The sequence below is a fragment of the Rana temporaria genome, chromosome 2, assembly GCF_905171775.1.
Source record: "Rana temporaria chromosome 2, aRanTem1.1, whole genome shotgun sequence".
In the NCBI taxonomy this organism is placed as follows: Eukaryota; Metazoa; Chordata; class Amphibia; order Anura; family Ranidae; genus Rana; species Rana temporaria.
Window position 1 is genome coordinate 235527522 of NC_053490.1, and position 26045 is coordinate 235553566.

The 26045-nt window shown below is 41.8% G+C and overlaps 1 protein-coding gene across 3 annotated transcripts in view; it reads right to left on the reverse strand.

The window, feature by feature from the left end:
- The window catches only part of CBLB (Cbl proto-oncogene B), a 241730-nt gene that overhangs the window by 181948 nt on the left and 33737 nt on the right, over positions 1 to 26045 (reverse strand). For all 3 annotated transcript variants that reach the window (XM_040336632.1, XM_040336633.1, XM_040336631.1), the window contains exon 2: positions 9930 to 10180. In XM_040336632.1, the coding sequence (XP_040192566.1) occupies positions 9930 to 10180 (251 nt within the window). The remainder of the gene's footprint in view (positions 1 to 9929; positions 10181 to 26045) is intronic.

Consider the following 26045-nt stretch of genomic DNA (forward strand, 5'->3'; position numbering starts at 1 on the left):
AAAATCGTAACCAAAAAATTTTGCTCGAATTTCGCACCATTAGTGGGCCGCAGTGATGGCCTTTTTTTGGTTCGGCCATCAAATGAGTGATGGGTCATGAAAACCAAGAAAAAAAAACAAATGTTTAATCAATGATGGGAGCATTGTGCGAGAAATTTTATTGAAAAATAAATGTGCAGGAGCTGTGAAGAGAAAACACAGCCCCAGCCACAAAAAAAATCTTTTCTGTAGCAACAGGAGGTGAAAGTGAAGCTTAATATCAAAATCAATGGTGGCACCATCAGATCACAAAATGCACGAAATTCACGATTTTCAAAAGAAAAATTTGTTCAGCATTCGACTCATGTATGACCGGCATAAGGCTGAGGTGGGTTGATCTTTATCAAACACTAGCTGAATACCCGGCGTTGCCCGGTCATCCTATGTTAACCTTTTGGGGAGGAAAATCATAGTAATATAAATATACCCATCTTTTATATAAGGGTGTAGGTAAGGGTTAATTTAACTGTCATATATTTTTATTTGGCATATAAGTAATATGTGTACCAGGTATTATTGAAATATCTCCAGGCGTACAGAAGTTATGTGGGAACATACATTTCCCATTGATTTGCATGGGACTTTAAACAAAAACCCCGACCCTCACAAATGGGGGTAGTTAAGGGATAAATTAACTATCCTATAGTTTAAGTGGACATATAAGTAACATGTGACCAAGTGTTATCGAAATATGTACAGCCGTTTGGAAGTTATGAAGTAACATGTATTTCCCATAGAGTTGAATGGGACTTTAAAGAAAAACCCTGACCATGGCAAATGGGGGTGGGTAAGGGTTAAACCACCTATCCTATGTTTGTTGCTGACATATAAGTAACATGTGTGCCAAGTTTCATGATGTTAATATCTTTAGCCGTTTGGACGTGATGCTGGAACATACATACATACATACATACACACACAGACACGTTGAGTTTTATATATATATAGATTTACAAATGAGCAGCTTTCAGGGCCATTATTTTTATCGTTTGCTACGGTTTATCAAATCTAAATTTTTTAGTTAAAACAGTCAAATTAATTTTTAGTGCACACAAACCAGGGTAGATATTAGATATAAATCCGATTTTTGGGATTTTTGTCAAATTTATTTTAATAAAATGTGTTTGGAGTAAAAAACAAAAGAATATATCTAAAGATAGGTTTTCTATTTAGGATACATTAATTTCGTTTATTCAGCATGAAATGGAGCTTAGTTATTTAACCACTTGCCGCCCGTTCACCGTCAAATGACGGCGGAGCGGCGACACCACGATCTCTGTAACGAGCTGCGTCCACAGCTCTTTAAAGGGTCACTAAAGGATTTTTTTTTATCTAAATAGCTTCCTTTACCTTACTGCAGTACTGGTTTCATGTCCTCATTTTTTTTTTGTTTTGAAGTAGCTGTAATTCTGCTGTGATCTCCACACTTCCTGCTTGTCTGGCTCCTTATAACCATCATACTGGGAGCTTTCTTACGGTGGTCTAAGCTGTCATTACTGTGTGTCTAAAACTTCCCAGAACCAATCAGATTCACAGAAACATGAAGCCAGTTTAAAAGTGAAAGTGAAACTAGAGGCACATTATATGATTGATTTTTATCTACTTTTAATCATTTTTAAAAAGGAATCAATTAACTTTTATTACATTAAAACGCTGCCACCAGTGTCACTAATCAGTGCCCAACATTGCCACCAATTAGTGCCCATTAGTGATGCCAGTCAGAGCTGGCTATCAGTGCTGTCCATCTATTCCCACTAGTTCACCCTATCAGTTCCCATTAGTGCCGCCTCATCAGTGAAGGAGAAAAAATTACGTATTTTCTTTTAAATGCTCACCAGTGATTAAATACCTCCAAAAAGATAGCTCTATTTTTGTGAAGAAAACTATAAAAATGTTATTTGGGTACAGTGTAGCATGACCACGCACTTGTCATTCAAGTGCGACAGCGCTTAAAGCAGAAAAATAGCCTAGGCAGGAAGGGGGTGCAAGTGCCCTGTAGGCAAGTGGTTAAATAATTTAAGTAGTTCTCCAAATTCGTGTGATTAACCAATTAACCTAAAATCGGTTCAGATATCACCGTTTTACTAACCTGACGGCTTATTCTAAATAGCAAACCTTAATTTTGTTTGCAAATATTAAAGATTCAAGCTACCAGCAAGAATAAGTCCTAACATTTAAAGAGCACCTGTCATTTTAGATTCCTCATGGAAGTGCCTGTAAGCGGGCATCCACTCACCTGCTGTCGCCACGTCCTTCACCTTGTTGTGTCATTGCCGCATCACAAGCAGTTCCATTAAAGTGAATGAGACTGTCAGAGGAGGAGCCATAGCGGGACAGAGATGACAGTTTACGATTAGGATCTAAAATTACGATCGAGTCGATTTAAAATCAAGACTTTTTACTAGCGTTTAAAAATCGACTTGATTTAACTACTTAAGGACCACCCACCGCATATAAACTGCAGCTATATCGCAAAACAGCGTACCTGTACATAATTTCGTGCACGCGTTACTATGGGTGCACACCTACCGGCCACCCGCAATCACTTCTCAGAGAGACAGAACGGGGATCTGCCAGTGTAAACAAAGCAGATCCATATTTTGACAGAGTTCAGTGAGATTGATCCGTTCCTACTGATCAGGAACAACGATCTGTCTCTACTCCGTCAGCCCCCCCCAATTAGAAAGCACCTCCCTAGGACGCACTTAACCCCTTAATTGCCCCCTAGTGTTACCCCCTCCCCTGGCAGGGTCATTTATACAGTGATCAGTGGCTATTTTTAGCTCTGATCACTAATAAATGTCACTGGTCCCAAAAAAGTGTCAAGTGTCTGATCTGTCCACCGGAATGTCACAGTCCCGCTAAAAATTGCTGATCATTGCCACTAGTAGTAAAAAAGTAAATAAAAAAATACCATAAATCTTTCCCCTATTTTGTAGATGCTATAACTTTTGCGCAAACCAATCAATATACGCTTATTGCAATTCTCTTTACCAAAAATATGTAGAATACCTATTGACCTAAACTGATGAAGAATTATTATTTTTTTACATTTTTGGGATATTTGGTTTTTTCAAACCGACAATCTTTTTTTATAGCGCAAAAAATAAAAACCACAGAGGTGAACAAATACCACTAAAAGAAAGCTTTTTGTGTGATTGGGCGGGGGGGGGGGGAGTGACAAATTTTGTTTTGGGTACAACATCGCACAGCCGCGCAATTGTCAGTTAAAGCGAAGCAGTGCCGTATTGCATAAAATGGGCTGGTCATTAAGGGAGTAAATCCTTCTGGTCCTTAAAGGAGTTGTAAAGGAAACATTTGTTTTTGCTGAAATGACTGGTTACAGGGTATAGAGACATAATAGTTAACCGATTCCTTTTAAAAATGATTAAAAATAGATAAAAATCAATCATATAATGTACCTGCATTTTCTAGTTTCGTTTTTGCATGTAGTTCCTGCTTCTGTGATGTACAGAGCCAATACAGGGCAGTGATGGTTTGGAAAACTAAACTGATTGGTGCTGAGGGGTTTTAGACACACATTAATCACACCTCCTTGATTAGTGACCACAGAGAGAAAGCTCCCAGTACTGTGGTGATCAGGAAACAGACAACCAGGAAGTGTGGAGATCAGAGAAGAATTATAGCAACTTGAGCAAAAACGAATAAGGACATGAAAACAGCACTGCATTAAGGTAAAGGAAGCTATTAAGATAAAAAAAAAATCCTTTACAAACCCTTTAAGTTGTTAAATCAAATCCACCCGACACAAACACAATATAATCCCCAATTTGTAGGAAAGTATAAGAAATGAGGTTGTGTTAAGTAACTAGATACAAAATATCTCAAGCCTCAAAATTGCATGTGTTAATGGCAGAGTACGAAGATACCCAAAATTGTTCACAGGCGACGTTTTAAAAAAATATTTACTGGTCAGCAGTTGAGTCAATGATAAACAATGGCCCTAGAATCATTGCTTTCACTTCGGTATACATGGCAAGCAGAGCGAGTTTGAGAGTGTGTGTGTGTATTTATTTTTAAATAAAAATGGCTCTGTGGTCACTTTTAGGCCTCGTACACACGATAGGATAGCCAGAGGACAACGGTCTGAAGGACCGTTTTCATCAGTCCAAACTGATCGTGTGTAGGCCCTGTAGGTTATTTAACCTTAGGTTAAAAAAATGAGAACTTGCTTTAAAATTTAACCTATGGACTGGTAACCGATAGGTCAAAACCGATCATTAGTATGCAAAAGCATCGGTTAAAAATCTGTGCATGCTCAGAATCAAGTCGATGCATGCTTGGAAGCATTGAACTTCAGACCGTTGTCCTCTGGCTATCCTATCGTGTGTACGAGGCCTTAGTCTCAAATGCAATCCAGTGACAAGATTGGACAACGCCTGTGTAATGTGCATTGAAAAGGTCACATGCAAACCCACTATGACTTGAATTATCACATTATACTCTATGTATTTCAATAATCGCCATTTGTGAAGATGCCTGGGTTTCTTTAGATGAATATCAGTGAGAAATTAAAATGCACTACCTGCTTTTTTTTTTTTTTTACAAAGAAAAAATATATTCGTCCAAAATAGACATTGCAAAATGCAATAACACTTCAACCTGGGTAAATTAATAAAATGTGTCTGGTAAATGTAACATTTATCTAGTTTTAAAAAGTGGGACTGTTCCAGTAATCGTCTGTTTCCACAGAAGAACAAATGGTTTACTGTTGCAAACACAAGTTATGAATTGCATTGTACCCATATTCCAACTCCACTAATGCGGTAAAACAAATGATAGTCTGCAACAATTACTGTACTTCCTTTTACAATAAAAGATACTATTGTTGCAGCGAACTTGTCCTCTGCCCTCTACTATTCGGCAACACAAAGTGTTTGTTTTACCTTTACTATAGGGCAGTTATTCTCAACCAGGGTTCTGCAGAACCCTAGGGTTCCCCAGAGCTTGCTATGGTTTCTTTGAGCTGTGGGAAAAATACTTCCTATTCGATAATGCATGTATAGTTCTGGATCCAACACCACTTGGCCAAGTCAGCAGCATGAACATTGGCAAGTCTGACCACCAAATTAAGGGCGACCTTCCGCCCCCCCACTTCACTTACTACAACGCAAGAGGCATTCTTTCCACTAACGCCTAAAGAATTATTTTTTCCTGAAATTCGCAGAGTTCTGAAACATTTTTAAGTATGGGATTTTTTTTTATCCCATATTCATACTTAACTTGGTGGATGCACCATCGGTCTGATGCTGCATCTGTCCCTCGCCCCCTCTTCACCGAGAACCGAGCCACTGAACACCACCGATGGCTTGGTTCTCCCACCTCCCCGAGCGGAGAGCTGCTGCCTGTCAATCAAAAGCTTTCCTCCTCTGCTCCTCCACCACTCACTGGAGGGCTGAGATGTGGAGCAGCGGGGAGCGCCCATCTCAGCAGCCTGCTGAGAGGCAAAGACGCCTATCGGATCCAGACTTCCAGAGTCAGGATGACGCGATTAAAATAAAGGGGGTAATACACAGGTAAAATTATTTAATTATAGTGTTAGCTGTATGTCATTTTGTATATATAAAAAAAAAAGTAGTTGTGTTGCAGTTTGTCAATCCTGCAACACAAAGGTAACCAAGTTCAGTCATATCATGAACTATACACAATGTTTTTCGCCCAGCCAAAAACATGGTTCATAGAGGAAATTGATTTCATATAATTGTAGAACCACAAGCTTACTCAATCTATTCCTTGGAAACTGCTCTTTTCTTATTTTTATTTTTTATCAGATTAAATCCTTGCACAATTTGATTTTAGTCACATTTTAACAGCCAGAGTAAATACAACACTCATATTTCTGATTTTCACACCATGGCACAGACAAATCTTCTTATGCTAAAAACTGGCATTACCTAGATGTTCATGATTGGACACAACTTAATACTTTTATAAATACATACAACTCATTTCTTTCATCACAGACAACACATTTTTCAAAAGTCATACTCCTAATCTTTTCAGCTGGAAACTTATAGTGATTGTAGTACCCAAGACTTCAGAAAACTGCTGGTATTTCAAAGTTTTCACACATTGAATGCAGGCTGTAAAAATGTATTCATAATGCACAAAAACAGAAAATATAGGGCACCAATGTTAATTTAACATATATATGCACACTCTGATCTACATATTAATTAGTGCAACACTTGTAAACGTTTCCTTTTTTAATAGGTGGAATTTTACATACAGTACATCCTGCTTCCTGTCACATGACCAGCAAAAAAATTGGTCATAGGAATTCCTGCCAGTGTGGAGGATTCTGGGGACAAAAAGGTCAGGGAACTCTTTAGGCAGAGATGCATGCTGGCCAACTGCCTGAACACACCACTACTGTCAGTCATCCAATGTGCGCCAACACTTGAGACCAAATCTACAGTATGTCATCTGGCCAAGTACTAAAGACTAGGTTCACAAGATATAACCTAAAATAAAAATGTAACATTTACAAATGTTTAAATGAAGTGCATCTCTAGCCAAATTTAGTGTTGGATAAAGTAGTTCTAGCTAGGGTCCATCCATATCACTAAGTTGCAGTAGCATTTGCATCACCACCACGTTGGTGTGCTGCAGTACCATACATTGTGAATGGCACCCCAACATACCTTCATAACTCAACATAGTCCAGCACAATGCATGGTGTCCTGTGCATTGCTCAAATGATAAATTGCAGCTGGCCCTATTTGTTTGTGTGGTGCTGCGTGTTTGGGCCTGATTTATTTAAAATAGGTTGTTTAATGCACTGCAATGCAAAAACAAAGCACAGCATGGGCTCTTAGAAACCCTTTCAGGTTTCATTTGTTGTCTATAAACTTTTTTTTTGCAATCTAAGGCCATTTAGGATATTTGCTTTCACTTCCTTAAGAGTAGAGACAACTGACATTTAGAGGCAATCCCTCCAAAGTGATGGAAATCCTCTGGAGAGAAGTAGTCACCACAATTGGCCCCATCGGGAAGTCTTCTCTACTGTATTGCCGCTTTGGCGACATTTCATAATTGTGGCTTTTCCCTTGCTTTCACTTAATTATTGTTCACCAGGACAAAGTGAATCTCTTAGTAGAGACACAGAAAATAATAAAAACCTGGCAGGTTGACAACAATTCTACACTTATTACACTTTGATTTTCCCTACAGAGCATGGGGCAAATATAAATATGGCTATAGGTCCACAATATTCCACAAAGCGTCCAGTAATACTGGATATGAAGATACAGCTGTCAGAAATATACTATTAATACCTCATTCTGACCAGCATCACCAGGTGTCTAGCAAGGTTTGAGATTGGCTTTATTTTTATGATAAGTGGGGCTGTCATTCATTCATAATGCAGCTGTCTGCAGGCTAAAAATGCATAGAATTGGAACCTTGTACATTCTGATGCTAGATGCAGCAGTGGGCTACAGTATTTGTGAAAGACATCTCCAGTAAACATTAACTGACTGTTAAACCTAAAGGGCAGCAGGATAGACAGTCACTGACACAGTCCCCCACTAGGATGAACTCTATTATTCATTACCTGTCAGACATAATAATGCAGGGGACTGTGTATCCTACATACTGTATAAATGTGATGGCATGCCTTTATAAGGGCATGTATGCCTTTATAATAAAGGTATTACAGTTAGCACTTTGTTATATATCAATAAACGATAAATGCATTCTGACACACAAACAAACATAGTCCGGCAGGTCCTTTGTGGCATTTCTCACAAGTTATGCTCTCCTCATCAAACTCTGCCCACTTTTTCGACAAAATGCAGGGCTGAGCTATATTATATATACAGTGTTCTATAATAAATTAGAAATTGTGCTACAACCCAAACACTTATATTTTGAAGTGTTCGTGCTCAAATAACAAAAGTGTGCTCTTGTGCTGTGCAATATTTCTTCCTATTGAGCCTGGTACGGCTCAGGAGGGCTGGGGGCGTTCGCTCATCCACACCCCCTTTCCTGACCAGCCGGTGCTCGGATAAGGATCTGGTATGGATTTTGGGGGGGTGGGGGGGGACACCATGCCGTTTTTTTTTGGGCGTGGGGGTTCCCCTTAAAATCCATACCAGACTGACGGGCCCGGTATGCTCATGAAGGGGGAACCCATGTCGTGGTTTTTTCCCCCCCCCAAAAAAATGGCGTGGAGTTCCCCTTAATTATTGGGGGATGAAAGTCACATCCCTGCTCATTGAAGTCGTACTTCAAGTTGTGGGGCAAAGTCAGATCCACAGTCGTATGACCGGCTTGTCAAAATCGCGGTAAAATCGCACGACTCTGAAGTCGCACAAGCGTGAAAGGGGCCTAAATCTTTTTTGACACTTGTTACTTACAAGTAAAAATCAGCATTTTCTGCTAGAAAATCACTTAGAACCCCCCCAAACATTTTTTTTTTAGCAGAGACCCTAGGAAATAAAATAGTGATTGTTGCAATATTTTGTGTCACACGGTATTTGCGCAGCGGTCTTTTAAACGCAATTTTTTGAGAAACAATCCACTTTAATTTAAAAGAAAAAAAAACGCAACAGTAAAGTTAGCCCATATTTTTTTTTCCCCGTCTAAAAGTTTTGATGTGTATTTAAGATATATTATATTTTTTTTAATCTAAATTATACATACAAGTGCACTGATTGGAGGCTTGTTGTGTTTATTACTTAAAAGCGGAGTTCCACTCAAATATGGAACTTCCGCTTTTCGGAATCACCACCCTCCCCTCCGGTGTCACATTTGGCACCTTTCAGGGGGAAGGAGGGAGCAGATACCTGTGTAATCCAGATATTTGCTCCCTCTTCCGGGCAGAGATCTGCGGTGACCTACGCCTCGTCTGTCGCCTACTCCGTCCCCGCGCTGTCTTCTGGGAGAAGCACAGGTCCCAGAAGACAGCAGGGACCAGTAGGATCACGCATCGCGACTCGCGCATGTGCAGTAGGGAACAAGGAAGTGAAGCCGCAAGGCCGATTCCCTTTCCTAAGATGCATCAGCAGACCCGAGAGAGCGATTGGCTTCAGGTGCCGACATCGCTGGCGCCCAGGACAGGTAAGTGTCAATATATTAAAAATCCACAGCTGCAGTATTTGTAGCTGCTGACTTTTAATTTTTTTTTCCTGCGGAACTCCGCTGCTTTCACACTGGAGCGGGCAGGTGTTGATGGTAAAACGCTGCTAGCTTTAGCGGCACTTTACCGTCATTCTAGCAGCGCTATTCGGCTGCTAGCGGGGTGCTTATATCCCAGCTAGCGGCCGATGAAGGAGTTAAATACTCCCGTGTAGCGCTACTGCAGAAGCGCTTTGCAGGCACTTTGGCAGCGGTGCCCATTCATTTCAATGGTGGAGGAGCGGTATACAAAAGCTCCAAAAGATGCTGCTTGCAGGACCTTTTTTTTTTTTTTTAACATCCTGCCAGCTCACCGTCTGCAAAACGGCTCCCCTGCAGTCTCAGTGTGAAAGCCTGAGTGCTTTCACACTGAGACTGCAGAGGAGCTGTTTTGCAGGCACATTACAGGCACTATTTTTTAGCCCCAAAGCGCCTGAAAAACGCCCCGGTGTGAAAGGGGTCTAACTTAGATTTTATGAGATAAAAAAAAAAAAACGGCCCAACATATTGGCCCACAAAAAAAAACAAATCGCCATCATATATCAGCCATTGCAATTTCTAAATATCGGCATCGGCCAGAGAAAAACCTCTACTGCCAAGCAGACTCTTGATGTTCACAGATGGAATTATAATAGATTTCAATTGGTATCCAACAGTTGGGTTTGTTCCGTTTGACAATTCAGAAATTTAGTATATGTAATTTCTTTGTATTAAAGTTACTGCCACAGAGAACAGAAATGTCCGCTTACCTTTCCTGTGACTGTTCTTCATACATTCTCTCTTTTCCTTCCTTGAAGAGTCTTATTGCTCTTTTCGATTTCTTCATTAAACTGTCAATGTATATTTTAAAATATTCATTTTCACTCAGCTGTACAAGCTTCTGATTGTCGTCATACTTGCTCAAAACAAGTCTTAAATGTTGATATGTGTCAGGCAAAATATCAAGTATGTATGGAGGGCTGTTCTTCAGCTGAAGTTTGGGGCTTTGGCATAATCTTACCTGGAAAAATAAAATAAAAAAACTTAGAACTGACATTCTGAATGTGCTCGGAAATCAGATGCACACATTATAGAATTACAATAAAAGTAACAACAAAAAAATTGTAGACTTTGTCTTTGGAAATGAATGCTTAACATATCCTGTTTGATTTAAAAACAATCCCTACTTTTTTGGGAGGTTAAAGACATCTATCTGGACTGGATTGTTTTTCCATACATAATTTGTATGAGCCTCTACAGTTTGCTTAAAACTCCAGATGTACAAGTGTAATCACACAATAGAGACAACATTCTGGTAGTTTAATCTGCTGCTGAAAAAGAACGACCCTTGTGTACAACTGTATCAACATGCTTGGGTCTGTAGATTGCAGTGGTGGCTGGTGCGCCATTGGTTGGGGGGGCGGCAGACAGACCCGACCACACCCCTTCCCCCGTTGCTCCAGCCCACACTCAGACAACCCCCCGGTTCACTTTGTGTACATGGCTCACTCACCTCTCCTCTGCCATAGTCCTCTGCTTCCGGGCACCCGAGATCAGCGCACACAGCCCAATATCCCGCCCAAATCGCGGACTCAGATCCGATCCCTGTTGGGCGGGAGCAGGTGTCTGGGCACAGCCTCAGAGATTTTCCCCCCGAAGCAGTGCCGATTTGACAGCTTGGATAGAGAGGAGGATTAGGCAACAGGGCTGAGAGCTGTGTGTTCCCAGAGAGCGGCAACTGCATAAATGGCAGTTGTGCATCTCCTCCCTTCCTCCTCCTCCTCTTGGGGCCAATGGGATTACTTATTTTGGCCAATTGGAAAATGGGTCTCAGGACCTGCTTCACGATTGGCCGGACAGACAATCAGTGTGATAATAGCGAATAGAGACTCTGGCTCTAATCACATACTTCAAAAAATAAATCACCTCCGCTAACCCCAAACCCCCACCCCACCCACCATTGGAATCCATGGTCCGGCGCCCTGCATGTAGACCGGGGGGCCAGACTCATGGATGGTGGGGCGGCACCGCTAGTAGACGGGCCGGCACTGGTGGATTGTAAACTCTTCTGAAAATGGAAAAAAATAAAAATAAAAAAGGATCTTTAATGTCAGGATAGCATTGGGGTTACCTACACAATTCATATATTTTTTAAATGAAGTCGTTTGGTGATCAGAAGTGGGTAACATCCAATTAAAACTGCAGTATAGGCATGTACCTGAGATTCTGCACAAACCTTTTCTGCTTGGTCCAGGATCTCTCTAAACCAGTTACCACCTCCCTATTGGCCACTGAAGTGCCAAGGCAGGTAGGAGAACTCTACATTTACTCTTTGTAATAAAGTGAGATTGCATTTATTATATTATGAAAGATTAATTTAAAAGAAAAAAAAATGGGTATGGTAGTTAGCCTTTTTTCTATGGTTTGAATTATAATTATTATATGGCAGTCATATTATTCATTATATATTCATGCCCTACTATTGCAGGTTACTGATATTATAACAGACAGATCTTCTGTCTAAAATTTACATGAATGATTCAAAGTGCTCATGGTAGATATAGACTAGTGCTTGATGCATTAAGGTGAGCAAAAAGTAAAATGTCTTGTTGCCTATAGCCAACAATCAGCTTCCAACAGCGATTTTCACATTCTACTTTTAGCACACGTCTTAAACACTATTCCTTAAATATATATTTTCTCCAGCTTTAGGTCAAAAGAAGGATCTTGGAAACAGGAATGTTTTTATGCATGGAAAGCATGAGGTACTATTCTTACTAAAAATACTAATGTTATTTGCCATGTTCCCTACAAAGTCATGCCAAGTAGACATTTGAGTGAAGTGTTCCTTTCAAAAAATATAATAGGTTCTACATAAATCACAAAAATTGTTAAAGAAAACTGACGCTAAAGGGTGAAATCTTTTCACTGCCCAAACTTAAAAACACAAGTACATTTAATCATAGAGAAAGACTTCCGGTTTTGGCGCCGCATGGAGTAGCTGCTCCGCTCCTCTGCTCCCGCAACAGGCCCAAAATTCTGCCTTTAAAGCCAGCCCAAACCGCCCCGAGCACCCCTACCTACCTCCAGGCATCATCCTCCACTGGATGGACCGCTTTGTGGAGAAAACCGGCACCCGCACACATACGGCCCTGACGGCCCAACCGCAAACCGAAGCCCCGGTCTCGGCCTACTCCGACATGATGGCTAACATGCAGACGGTGGCTATGGAGGTGAGCTGCACAACCTCCTCCCCCTCTGCACATGCTTCTTCACATGCCTCCCCTCAGGCTCCTCCATCTGCCTCTTCATTGCAGCACGATGGACACAACAATATAGAGCGCATAGCACAGGCTGTGGCTGCTCTCCTATCCCCTATGATTGCTACATCTGTGGAGAAGGCAGTTAATGCAAGGATGGCTCAGATAAAGGCCCAGCTGGGGGAACACAATACCAGAACAAACAAATTAGAGCACCGCTTATCTAGCGTGGAAGAGGAGCGATACCAGGCTCAAGCCACGGAACAAGCTCAGGACAAGACAAATCAGTATATCATCCAAAAGTTAGACAACTTGGAGAATAGGTCCAGAAGGAACAACCTGCGATTTGTAGGTACCCCGGAATCGCTGCAAACAGCTGCCCTTTCTGAACTCTGAGTCATATGTATTCCGGAAGCGCTAGGCCTCCCAGGCCCCTGCACAGTGGAACAGGCCCACCAGCATGGGATCCTTTAACACGAAATTTGCAGACTATTCGATAGAGGTCTCAAAAAACAAAAATCATAGAGAAAGATCCTATTTTGATTTAGTAAGGCTTAACATTCATACAAAGGAAACACAGCAACAAGAAAGCACTCTGTGAGCCTATGCATAACTGTTTGTGTTTTGTTTTAAACAAAATTGTTGATCAGAAATCTGCATTTCTGTACAGTTATGGAAAAAGGTATTTAATTCCCTGCTGATTTTGTACGTTTGCCCACTGACAAAGAAATAATCAGTCTATAATTTTAATGGTAGGTTTATTTTAACAGCGTGGAACAGAACAACAACAAAATCCCAAAAAATGCGGTAAAAAAAAAATAGTTTTAAATTGGTTTGCATTTTAACTACTTAAGGACCAGAAGATTACCCCCTTAATGACCAGGCCAATTGTTTGCGATACGGCACTGCATCAATTTAACTGACAATTGCGCGGTCGTGCAATGTGGTACCCAAACAAAATGTATGCCCTTTTTTCCCCCCCACAAAGAGCTTTCTATTGGTGGTATTTGATCACCTCTACGGTTTTTATTTTTTGCGCTATAAAAACAAAAAAAGCGACAATTTTGAAAAAAACAACAAAACTTATTTTGCTATAATAAATATCCCCCAAAATATATATAATTTTATGATAGATAGATATAGATAGATATATAAAGATAGATAGATAAAGATAGATAGATAAGATAGATATAGGGGTCGGGGGGTTTAAGGCATTTTTTATGTGTTTTTTTCTACTAGTAATGGCGGTGAGCTGTGATTTTTTTGGGACCATCAACTCTGAGAAGATGTAAAAAGCCACAAATGAATGCACCTTGATATTGACAATTATTATTATTTTTTTCTCCATCCAGATTAAAGTGGTTGTAAACCCTTACCCAATGAAGTGACTGGCCTTGGGTGATACACAGATGAACCAAATCTTCCCAATAATGTATGTTACTAAATCCACAACAGTAAAATCAGTCTGTATATGCAGTAAAGCATGCTTGTTTGGGCCTCATGCACACTGGATGCTATAAAAATGCCAGTAGTGTTAGCTGTAGAATGAGTATTGCAGGGTTTTTGCAGTAGCTTTTTTTTTTTTTTTAGCAAAACTATACTCCCACAAAAGCTTATGGCTCAAAAATGCTGATAAACGCAGAATAGCCGCATTTTGCAGCGTTTTTAAGCTTTTATCAGAGTTGGAGCATTTTTACAGCCAGAGAACTCCCCTGCCAAAAAACGCTGATAACAGCCTATATGTGCATGGACACATAGGATAACGTGCTGGGGAGTTTACTGGCTGTATAAAAAAAAAAAAAAAAAAATGCGCGTAGCCAAAAAACAGCAGCTGTAAAAACGTCCAGTGTGCATGAGGCCTTATACTCTGTGGAACCTAAGGGGTTATTAATTTGCATTATGTAAAAAGGCTGTTTGATCCCGTTTTCACTGATCCTCCCCTTCTTCTACAGTCCCCAATTAATCTCCTGATGATTGATGACGTAGCCTTTGGTGTCACTCTGCACATGCTCTGTTTGGTATGTATTGCTAGAGTGTTTTTTTTTCCTTCTAGGGATAGTGCATGTGATCAGCCCAGGGCCAATCAGCACTGTCCAGACAGAGGGTCTGGGGTCCTGCAGCTCACTACGCTGTCCACTACACACACCACCCACTACACTACCCACACACACACACACACACACACCACTACACATTTTACTACACTCCGCACACTATTACACTACCCTGTCCACTACATTGACCATTTCACCACACTGTCCACTATACCACACACACACACACACACACACTGTCCAGTACACACACACCACTACCAGTGGCGGTGCGCCCATAAAAGGATTCAGGAGCGAAGCCCCCCCCCCCCCTCCTGCACCACTATAATTTGCATAGATAGATTCATGCAGTGCATGAATCTTTGGTCGCTGCTGACAGCCCCTATTCAGGTGTCCGGCCCCTTTTCGGGCACCGGCCACCTGAATTACAGCGGTGGGGGTGTTTTTTGGAAGCACTTGATTAGAGCCATTGGCTCGAATAGGCATCCAAAAATGTGAGAAGCGGAGCAACGCTGAAGTGGTGTATAGACAGGTCTTTCCTCAACTAGTTTCATGGAATGGAACCGCTTCTTCAGGAGGAGTTGTCTATGAAACAGATAATATAGAAAGATACATAGTAGATACAGTATGATACAGATACAATCAGTGCAAACATAGTAATACAGCCAATAATGTAATACAGAGATCAGCTCACCCAAACGGTCAAGACAGACTGTACAATCAAGCCACTCGGAAAAAAAAAACCTGCAGTGGACGGGGGGGATTGGGGGGGTTGTACGTGCCAGAATCTGATTCAAAAAGTAAAGTTAATGATAAATACCATAGGTTGGTTCTAGTTGAGCCAATAAAAATCCCAGACCCTGGTGAAGTATTCGGTGGCCTCACAGGGGGTAATGGGGGGGGGGGGGGGTCAAAAGTTAAAGAAAAGGGAAGGGAGGGGAGTTGGGGGCGGAAAGAGGGGTGGAAGAAAGGAAGGGGAGAGTAAAGGGAAAAGGGGGAGAGAGAAAAAGAGGGGACAGGGGACTGGAGAAGGAGGGGGAAAGAAAGGGGCAAAGAAAAAAAAGAGGGAAATGGAGAGGAGGGGGGGGGATAGGGAGGGGTGGGGAAACAGGGGAAGATCATCAGAACCAGTGTCCCCACTGGAAGAACACCAATACTTTTCTGGGGACAACCCAAAATTTGTGATTTTCCTTTACTTTCAAATGATAATAGTAAACAGGACAAATGTAGAGTGAGTCTTATTAATAGGGGCAGACTGAAATAAAAACTGACATGGGTTCCAATATCCCCTTCTCTATCCAAAAAGAAAAAAGGTTTTGCCTTTAATTATAGTTAAAAGGGGTTGTAAGGGTTCATGTTTTTTCACCTTACTGCATCCCATGCATTATGCAGCTATGAGTAAGCATCTCACGATGTGAAACATGTTGGCCATTTTTTTGTCCTAGTGTTCACTTTCTATTTTTGACTGCACCGTTTTTGGATCAGGTTTGGATCTGATTTTATCCAATAAAGACGTCGTTTAATGGAGTGCGGCAGTCCAGGATTTCTTTCCAATCCCAAACTTTTTTGTACTCCGACCCACAAGGTTGGGCCAAATATAAAATTAGAACTTTTAACTGTAGCTTACTCCCCTTTAATGATCTCCCAATTCAATGCTCCCTCTTTACTGTTTTTACTATCTTCAGGTTTTGCATGCCTTCAGAAGCAAATTTCCACATCTCCAGCCGAGTCTTACCTGTTCTGATCTCAAGCTATTGCTTTGCACCCTGACCTTAAAAAAAAAAAAAAAAAAACCTACCTAGATCTTATACCAACACCTCATCATAAAACTAACCACTCCCGGGTTATAAATACTCTGAGATTAGAACGGCAAGTGGATATTCCTAATCATACACACACTGTTATTTTGTGCCAGGAAGGATATCATCATAGCCCCCAAAAAAAAATCTACTCCTCCCGCTACTCAATTCTGGAAGCAACTAATGAATTTCAACCTAGCTCTATACTGTGACACCTATCAAAACGGGATGCCTTAAAAAGTTTCTCGTGGTATGGTCTCGGTTGGAGGATGCCTCTACAGCTATGACTTTCTATACCCTAATGTGTCCCTTTGTGCTAGTATACTCATGAATATGTGAGTTATGCCACTTATTATTTAGGGTTGTGGGATTATTCTCATATTTATATCTTTATAATGTTATTCATGGTAGAATTGGTTACTTTCAGGGTTGGAATATTATCCTGCATTTTAACTTATTCTAGTGCCACCCCCATCAAATCATTCTCTGCAGCTATTACCTTTTGTACCACCACCCCCCCTCCCTTTAGAATGCAAGCTCTACGAGCTGGGCCCTCCCGTACTTTCTGTATTCTGAATCACACAACGTTCACTTTCATAAGAAGGAGAGGTTAGCAATGGTAGCCAACTTGGTAAGCAACATCCTGTGGTTTTATAGCTGAACAGAACATTCCAATACAGGAATTATTCATTCTTTACCTATTAACAGAGCTGAACTCCCATTTATACTAGACAGGGTTTAATAAGGAAAACTGATCTGCTGGGCACACTTATGCTGACCATAGACCATGTGAATTTCTTTCCACGTTGCAGGGAAGAAACGTGCATGATTCCCCCCCCCCCATCAGCACAGACAGTGCCGACAGGGGAATCCCTCCTGCTGAGCAACTGTCTGCTCCTTGGGGGCGGGCAGAGGAAGCTCATGATTATTTCTAGCAGCCGCTAGCAATAATTGCAAGTGAATCCAGCATGTTGGTTACCAACATGCTGGAATTATTTGCACTAGGGATGCACCGAAATTTCGGCCGCTGAAATATCAGCTGAAAATGGTGTTTTCCGCACTTTGCCGAAACAGAAAGGGTGAAACAAAAGGGGCGGGGTCATCCCACTGGGTGCTGCACGTGTATTATCCCGGCACACCCCTCAGAGTCTCCCCTCTCTCCTCCTCCTTCTCAGTCCTGTGTATATACACAGCCTCCCTAGTGCCTGGTAATGCATGTCACTCTGTGTGTCAAAGCTGGATCTGAATCGCCGTGCAGCAGCTGTAACGATGTCTTGCCTCCTAGATCGCCTCTTGTGATAGACAGTACTCTGATCCAGTGCTAGGAAGCATTGTGCCGTGTGTCATAAGAGGCGGGACATCGTTACAGTGCCTGCACGGTGATTCAGATCCAGCTCTGACACACAGCTTGACATGCATTACCAGGCACTGGTAAGGCTGTACCTCATGGGCACTGATAAGCTGTACCTCATGGGCACTGGCAGGCTGCACATGATGGGCACTGGCAGGCTGCTGCATGTCATGGGCACTAACGGGATGCTGCATGTCATGGGCACAGGCGGGCTGCTGCATCTGATGGGCACAGGCACTGGTAAAGGCTGCATGACATGGGCACTGGTGAGGCTGCATGACAAGCACCGGCAGGCTGCTGCATCTAATGGGCACAGACACTGGTGAGGCTGCATGAAGGACACAGGCAGGCTGCTACATCTGACTGGTAGGCTGCATTTGACAGACACTGGTGAGGCTGCATTCGTCTCCTGTACCACGTCTGCACTCTCTGACCGTCTCCTGTACCACGTCTGCACTCTCTGACCGTCTCCTGTACCACGTCTGCACTCTCTGACCGTCTCCTGTACCACGTCTGCACTCTCTGACCGTCTCCTGTACCACGTCTGCACTCTCTGACCGTCTCCTGTACCACGTCTGCACTCTCTGACCGTCTCCTGTACCACGTCTGCACTCTCTGACCGTCTCCTGTACCACGTCTGCACTTTCTGACCATCTCCTGTACCACGTCTGCACTCTCTGACCGTCTCCTGTACCACGTCTGCACTCTCTGACCGTCTCCTGTACCATGTCTGCACTCTCTGACCGTCTCCTGTACCATATCTGCAGTCTTTGGCCATCTCCTGTACTATGTCTGCAGTCTCTGACCATCTCCTGCATCATATCTGCTAGAGGTGTACCGCATGGAAATTTTACTAATACTATTAGCAATGTGCTATATAAAAATGTATACGTTTTATTTAAAATATAAAAATACATTTTATTTAAAATATATACTGTCATTTTTGGTATGGGTCATTTTCGGTTTCGGCCTGACTTTTTTATTTCGGTTCTGAAATTTCCATTTCGCTGCACCTCTAATTTGCACCCAAGTTGGTTCATTTAGCATACCCACTGCTGAACCAGCCGAGACTCAAACTATGGCCAGCCTTAAAGTGGATGTAAACCTAATCTGAACCTTTCTAAACTACTGCCATTGTGGTTATCTAGAAGGATATATATGCCTCCTGTATGTATCCTTACCTGTCAAAATGTCTCCCCTCTGTCTGGTATGAGACCCGAAAAACTGCAGATTCTGTGGGTGGGTCTGTAGTCCGGATCTCGGTGGGTGGAGTTGTGATGTCAGTAAACTCCCCACCCACCTCTACATTCCCTTTGTCAACGTGAATTTTCTGCTGTATATTTCTTACTATGAACTTCTGCTATGATCATTAACATCCTGTCAAAACCAAGAAAAGTCACCACATTACTTCAGCATGCCAAATCATGCTGAGGTGTAGGGCAGCCAATCTTGGGAGAGAAGAAGAAGAAAGAGGGGATCTGAAGTACACAGAAAGCCTCTCACACTGGTGCATGAGATATGTAAATCACCTGTCACTCATAGCAGGGGGGGGACGGGACTGACTCCTGTTTCTATATGGTGTGTTTTTATCTACTAAAAAAAGATAATAGGACTGTTCAGAGCTGGATTAACTCTTTGTGGCAAGACTGGGCACAGATGACATGAAATTCTATACGGTATTTTAATTTCAGAATTTCCAGCACTGCAGGGGGTGAAAGAGTGGCCACCGTTTCAGCACCAATCACATAATTTCACTTGCGTGCAAATATATAATCATATAGAGGTCTTTATGAGAGCAAGACATTTTTGTCTCGACAGTATTACAACTTATATGTCCACAAAAATATTAAAAACATTTCCTTGGTTATATATAGGTACCGTATATATTTCCATTAAACAACTCTAAGGGCCCTTTCACACGTACGGACTGTATGTCCGCATTTTCATCCGTCCGTTTGCGGATGAAAACAGGACATACATGGGTCCCTATGTGATTACGGGTGTCAGCGGATGAACATCGGCTGACACCCGTAATTTGTCCGCCTCTGCAAATATCCGCATTTGCAGACGGAAGAAATCCTATTTTTCTTCCATCTGCCGGATCGGATGAACACGGACATCGGTCCGCGTTAGTCCGATCCCCCAAAGGAGAGAGCGGAGGAAACACAGGGCGGTCCCTGCACAGTGTGCGGGGACCGCCCTGTCAGCCGCCGGCTCAGCGGGAATTTTACGGAGGATCCCCGCTGAGCTTTGCGGACACACGGAGTGGATCATTACTGATCCGCTCTGTGTGAAAGGGCCCTTAGTGTGTAAACACTGGTTATAATCCACATAGTTCTGAAGACACAGACTCAGAGAATCCAGACATCTGCCATTCTTGGGCTGGCTCCCCTTTACCTCTACAGTCCAGCCACTGCAGAAAGGTAAAAGCTTAAAAAAAAGAAAGAAAAAGAGAAACCGGTCATCCCTTGATTCCATATGCAGGCGAATATCCTCTTCATTTAGCTGGCAGTTGGTCCTTTGCATAAAAACACCATAGCATGTACTGTATAGGATCTGCCGCACCAACAGACAGACATTTCTGGAACCAAAATTTCCTTATCCAACACCGGAGAAATTTTCAGAAAGCAAAACAAATTTACTGTTGGAGATGAAAGCTTTTAACAAATATACATCTACTGATACTTCCAACTCAAAACATTGGAATTTCTTACTGCCAATTGTATAGAAACGATGCATGACTCAGAGAAAGAAGCTGATATACATTTCCCCAAGATACTAAAGCAGATGCTTGCTTTTTAAATTGTATAAAATTAGAAGATAACAAGTGAATATGAAATCATGCTAATTATAGCAATATGTGATCTTGTAACATTCTAAGAAATTTGGCAAGACCTGTCACATTTATTCCGTTATTGTCATTTTGACTTCACTTTCCCAGTTTCAAGCTGCCCAAACAAATAAGGCAACAAAATCTGACTGGCTCACTGGTCTGCCCTGTCCTTCACAGTCCTCTGATTACAGCAAGCGAACTCCCAGGGAAATTCAGGTAGGTTAGCTTTAGTTCTAAAAGCACATAACTGTATTCTTGATCAATTTTTATAGGAGTTTACAGGATCACGTTCCAGATCTGCCCCATCCTCCATTCATAGCACCGATACAACAAGTTCAGTTCCATGATTGGAGATTGGGCAGATTGCCTCCTGTTCTCATGAAAAGCTTTGAATGCCTGCCTTTGTTAATTTCCATTACATGAAAATTGATGGAACTAGCAGTTCACACTATAAATAAAAATTACGTTTGTGCTTCTAGCAAAATTAAACACATTTTCTGTACTTACTGATAAGTGTTCTTAGCCTAAAAAGTGAAAATAAATGCAGCCACCAAATGTAAGGACTTACAAGCTGCCTGCAATATATACAATTCTTGGTTTCGTGTTTAGATATGCTTTAGGACAAAGACATTGTACCAATGAGCAAAGGTGGTGTGTCTATGCCTAGTACACAAAATTAGAAACCTTTTTCATTTCAGAGTGACCATCCAATAATCTGACTGTTAGTATACAGCTTTCGAGAGCAGATTGCAACAGCTCATGCTAAATAATCTAAAGGTATAAGCACAAAATTGTCTCGTACGATAATAGAATGAACGATTTTCGCTTAAAGGCGTTGTAAAGTCAAGGTTTTGCCCCCTTAATACAATAAGGGGAAAAACCTTCTGTGCTGCAGCTGCCCCCCAGAGCCCCCCTTTTCCTTACCTGAACCCAATCGTTCCAGCGAAGAAATTGAGCCCAGCAGCTCCAACCGCTGTCTCGGGTCTGCATTGGATAGATTTATAGCAGCAGGAGCTCCTCCAGCTGTCAAATTCAGTGACACAGTCTGTGTCAATGGATGCAGCATCAGGACTCGGGAGCATGCCCGCATGAGTGCCCCCATGGAAAGCAGCGCTCCATGGGGCCCACTCAATAAAGGAGGAGCAGCTAGGAGCACTGCCAGGGGACCCCAGAAAAGGAGGATCAGGGCCACTCTTTAAAACCCTTGCACAGAGCAGGTAAGTATGACATGTTTGTTGTTATTAAAAAATAAACTTTACAATCACTTTAATCAATACAGTTTTCTTCCATAACAAAATCAAGCGACCAAGCCTACGCATTCGCCGAAATGAAAGAGTACATTACAATACATTAGCGCAGGAAGTTGTATTCTGTCTTATGAGAATTTTTAGAACTCTAGTAGCCGATTGGCTTTCAATATGAAAACAACATGCAAAACAAAATATTCTCATTGTGTGTACCAGGCTTAAGTTAAATATAATTTATAAAGTTTTAAAACTGGAGTTCACTGATCTAGAAATTGCTGTTTTCAACTGTAAAAAGGTATTATTATCGAGTCAATATTCCATCGCATAATTTACTCTTTTGGCTAGACAAATGTAATATGCATGTTGACTGGCTGTGGTTCAGCTTGTCTACTCCAAAGCGCAACTTGCTCGTAACTGTACATGTTCTGACAAATAGCAAAAATGTTGATTCAAGACAGATCAAAATCCCTCCAGCCCAAACGAGAACGTAGCTGCTGCAAGAGACACTATTCACGAAGCTCCTGCAATCAACTATAAATGGTTAGACACAACAGGGCAAATATTGAAGGCTGCTTATTGCAAGTAAAGAGATGCAAGCATAGTTCATACAATTGTCTATATACACTTTTAATTTATGATCACCACCCTTAAATTGGTTGAAAATAGACCAAGTCACATAGGATATTGTATGCAAATATATCTAAATAAAAATATGGTATTCCCTGTTACATGCTGTGCTGGATACTTAAAAGGAACACTAAAGGCAAACTTTTTTATTTTTTTTAAATAACAAACATGTTATACTTACCTCCACTGTGCAGCTCGTTTTGCAGAGTGTCCCCTAACCCTGTCTTCTGGGGTCCCTCGGCAGCTGTCTCGGCTCCTCCTCGCAAAAGCTTGCCACCTTCATGCGAGCGAGCTCGCATGGTGGAAAGCTTTTGCAAGCGCGCTCCCGTGATACAGCGGCGGGCATAGCCGCCGACTGTATCACTCGGCCCCGCCCCCCGGCACGACGCGTCATCCGCTGTGATTGACAGCAGCGCCAGCCAATGGCTGCGCTGCTATCAATCCGTCCAGCCTAGCCAATCAACGGCTAGGCTGGGAACCGAAGAGGATCACGGGGACACGCGCGGGACTTTTAAGGGGTCCGGTAAGTAAAACGTGGGTTCCGGGGGGGGCGGTACCGTTGGATGTTTTTTCACATTAATGCATGGGATGCATTAAAGGGTCACTAAAGGAATTTTTTTTTTTAGCTAAATAGCTTCCTTTACCTTGCTGCAGTCCTGATTTCATGTCCTCATTGTTCGTTTTTGCTTTGATGTTGCTGTAATTCCTCTCTGTTTTGGACACTTCCTGGTTGCCTGTTTCCTGATAACCACAGTGCTGGGAGATTTCTCACGGTGGTCACTAATCAAGGAGGTGTGATTACTGTGTGTAAAACGAAACTGGATTGGTGCTGAGGAGTTTTAGACAAAGTATCACTGCTCTCTATTGGCTGACTGCCCTCTAGTGGCTCTCTGTACATCAGAGAACCAGCAAACAACAGCAAAAACGAAACTACACTGCAGGCACATTATATGATTGTTTTTTTATCAATTTTTAATCATTTTTAAAAGGAATCAGTTAACTATTATGTCTCTATGCCCTGTAAACAGTCATTTCAGCTAAAAAAAAAAATTCCTTTAGTGACCCTTTAAGGTGAAAAAACATTTACCTTTACAACCCCTTTAAAGCGGTAGAAAAGTCTGCTGAAGTTTCAGCTAGGTTATGCCATAGTCTGCACAGCATACTAGCATATTATGGCGCCCTTACCCGACAAACCAAGACCTCCAGCACTGCGATCGATCCGACGGATCCGGGGTGCTTCCATCTTCGGGGTTCTGTGCCTTCAGCTGGTTTAAAATGGCCAGGCATGCCACTCCCGCATGCGCACGGAAGTCACATCATAGCAGCGAAGATCGGAGGGCTGTAAATGTTCACAGACGTGCACATGCATGGCTCAGTGTATATTACCACTGACAGGCCGGAGGAAGCATTTAAAGGGGGTTGTAAAGGTAATTATTTTTTTCCCTAAATAGCTTCCTTTACCTTAGTGCAGTCCTCCGTCACTTACCTCATCCTTCCATTTTGCTTTTAAATGTCCTAATTTCTTCTGAGAAATCTTCACTTTCTGTTCTTCTGTCTGTAAGTCCACACAGTAATGTAAGACTTTCTCCCTGGTGTGGAGAAAGCCTCTTGAGGAGGGAGGGGGTGAGCAGGAGAGTCAGGACGCCCACTAACAAACAGCTCCTTTCTCTATCTGCAAAGTAGAGTGTCCTGACTCTCCTGCTCGCTTCGGGCTTTCACACTGAAGACTGCAGGGCACGATTTTTTCAGGCGCTATTTTTATCGCTAAACCGCCTGAAAAACATGTCACTGTGAAAGGGGCCTTACTTAGTAACCAAAAAGGGAAGTTTGTTTTCAGTGTAAGAAAATGCTTACTATTGACAGAGGTTTATTCAAGACTAAATGGATGACATTTGGTTTGTTGATACACTCTGCATCCAGCAACTGTCATAGCTTTTTATCTCTCACAGCCACTTCCTGTCTACATGCACCCATTCCAGTGTCAGCTGCACGTGATAGCTCTGGATCTCTCTCCTGATAGTGACTACTGTGGACCATTTCTTATCTGTGTGTGTCAGAATGGCAGCTTGTACTTCTAACCTGGGTCAGATATGACCAGGCCACAAAACAGGAAATCAACAGAAATGCAGTTGATCAAGCACCTACTAATCCAGAGTGACAAGGAGATTTTATAGGACAAGAAAAGAGCAATAAAAGAACATAAAATATACAAGTACATTTCGTCAGGACTATAGCATAGTAATAAAGTGACACATAGTTTTAATTGATCTCAAAAGGGAAGTTCTTGACTTCAATCAAAAAGTCAGATAATATATAAACCAAACACAACGTAACAAAATAGTTGTATTGGGGAAATACAATTGGTAATTTTAAGTGCATTCTAATGGAAACTCTCAGTATATAGAAGTAAAAAATATAAATAAAATGAAAAAGTTGGAAAGAATGAGGAAAGAGATTAGGTCAATATAGCCCGCTAACAGGCACTGCCATGATGGATCTGATACAACATGTGCTCTTTAAATGTAAGGACGTATACTTTCTGGTAGTTAGAATCTTTAATATTTGCAAAAAAAAATAAAAAATTAAGAAAGTTTCCTATTTACAGTAGAATAAGCTGTCAGGTTAGTAAAACAGGGATATCAGAACCTATTCAATCATACAGTTTGTAGTGTACATAGAGTTACAAAACAATTGGATAAAGGAATATTCCTGAACGTTGTTTTATCTCATGGTTCCTGTGAAATTGTGTGAATGCATCAATGCTGTGCATGTTATCTCAGTTTGCATTCATTGAGTGAGTTTACCAAAAATGTAAATATTGCAGAATATACATCCTCATGCTACATAACCAAGCTCCATTTCATGCCAAATAAACAAAACTATCAATGTATCTTAAAGCGGGGGTTCACCCGAAAAAATGTTTTAACATTAGATTGAGGCTAATTGTGGGAAGCAGAATCGGGTGTTTTTTTTAAAAATCAATGCAGTACTTACCGTTTTAGAGATAGATGTTCTCTGCCGCTTCCGGGTATGGTCTTCGGGACTGGGCGTTCCCATTTGATTGACAGCCTTCCGACCGTCGCATACAGCGCGTCACCAGGTGCCGAAAGAAGCCGAACGTCGGTGCGGCTCTATACGGCGTCTGAGCACCGACGTTCGAAAACTCGTGACGCGCTGTATGCGACGGTCGGGAGGCTGTCAATCAAATAGGAATGCCCAGTCCCGCAGACCATACCCGGAAGCGACGGAGAACATCTATCTCTAAAACGGTAAGTACTGCATTGATTTAAAAATAAACACCCGATTGTGCTTCCCACAATTAGCCTCAATCTAATGTTAAAAATGTGTATTTCGGGTGAACCCCCGCTTTGAATAGAAAACTATCGTTAAATAAAATACTTTTGGAGTAAAAAATCTATTTTTTTAAAGGAGGGAGGAAGGGAAGAAAACAGATTATTATTTTTTTTTTTTAAATCATTGATTTACTGGTATATCCACCCTGGTATTACGCTTACAATCACTTTAACCCATAGTTTATGTTTCTTACTTGAAGAATGCCACATGATGCGACTGTGGTACACAACTAAATAAAGCTCAGAAAGCAGTGCGTGAGAGAATTCTTGCAGAACCCAATTTTGGCTTGTTTCTTACCAGCCAAGAAACACTGTGGTGGAAACATTACAGCTTGAGGCTATTTATCTGTCCTGGGGCCTAG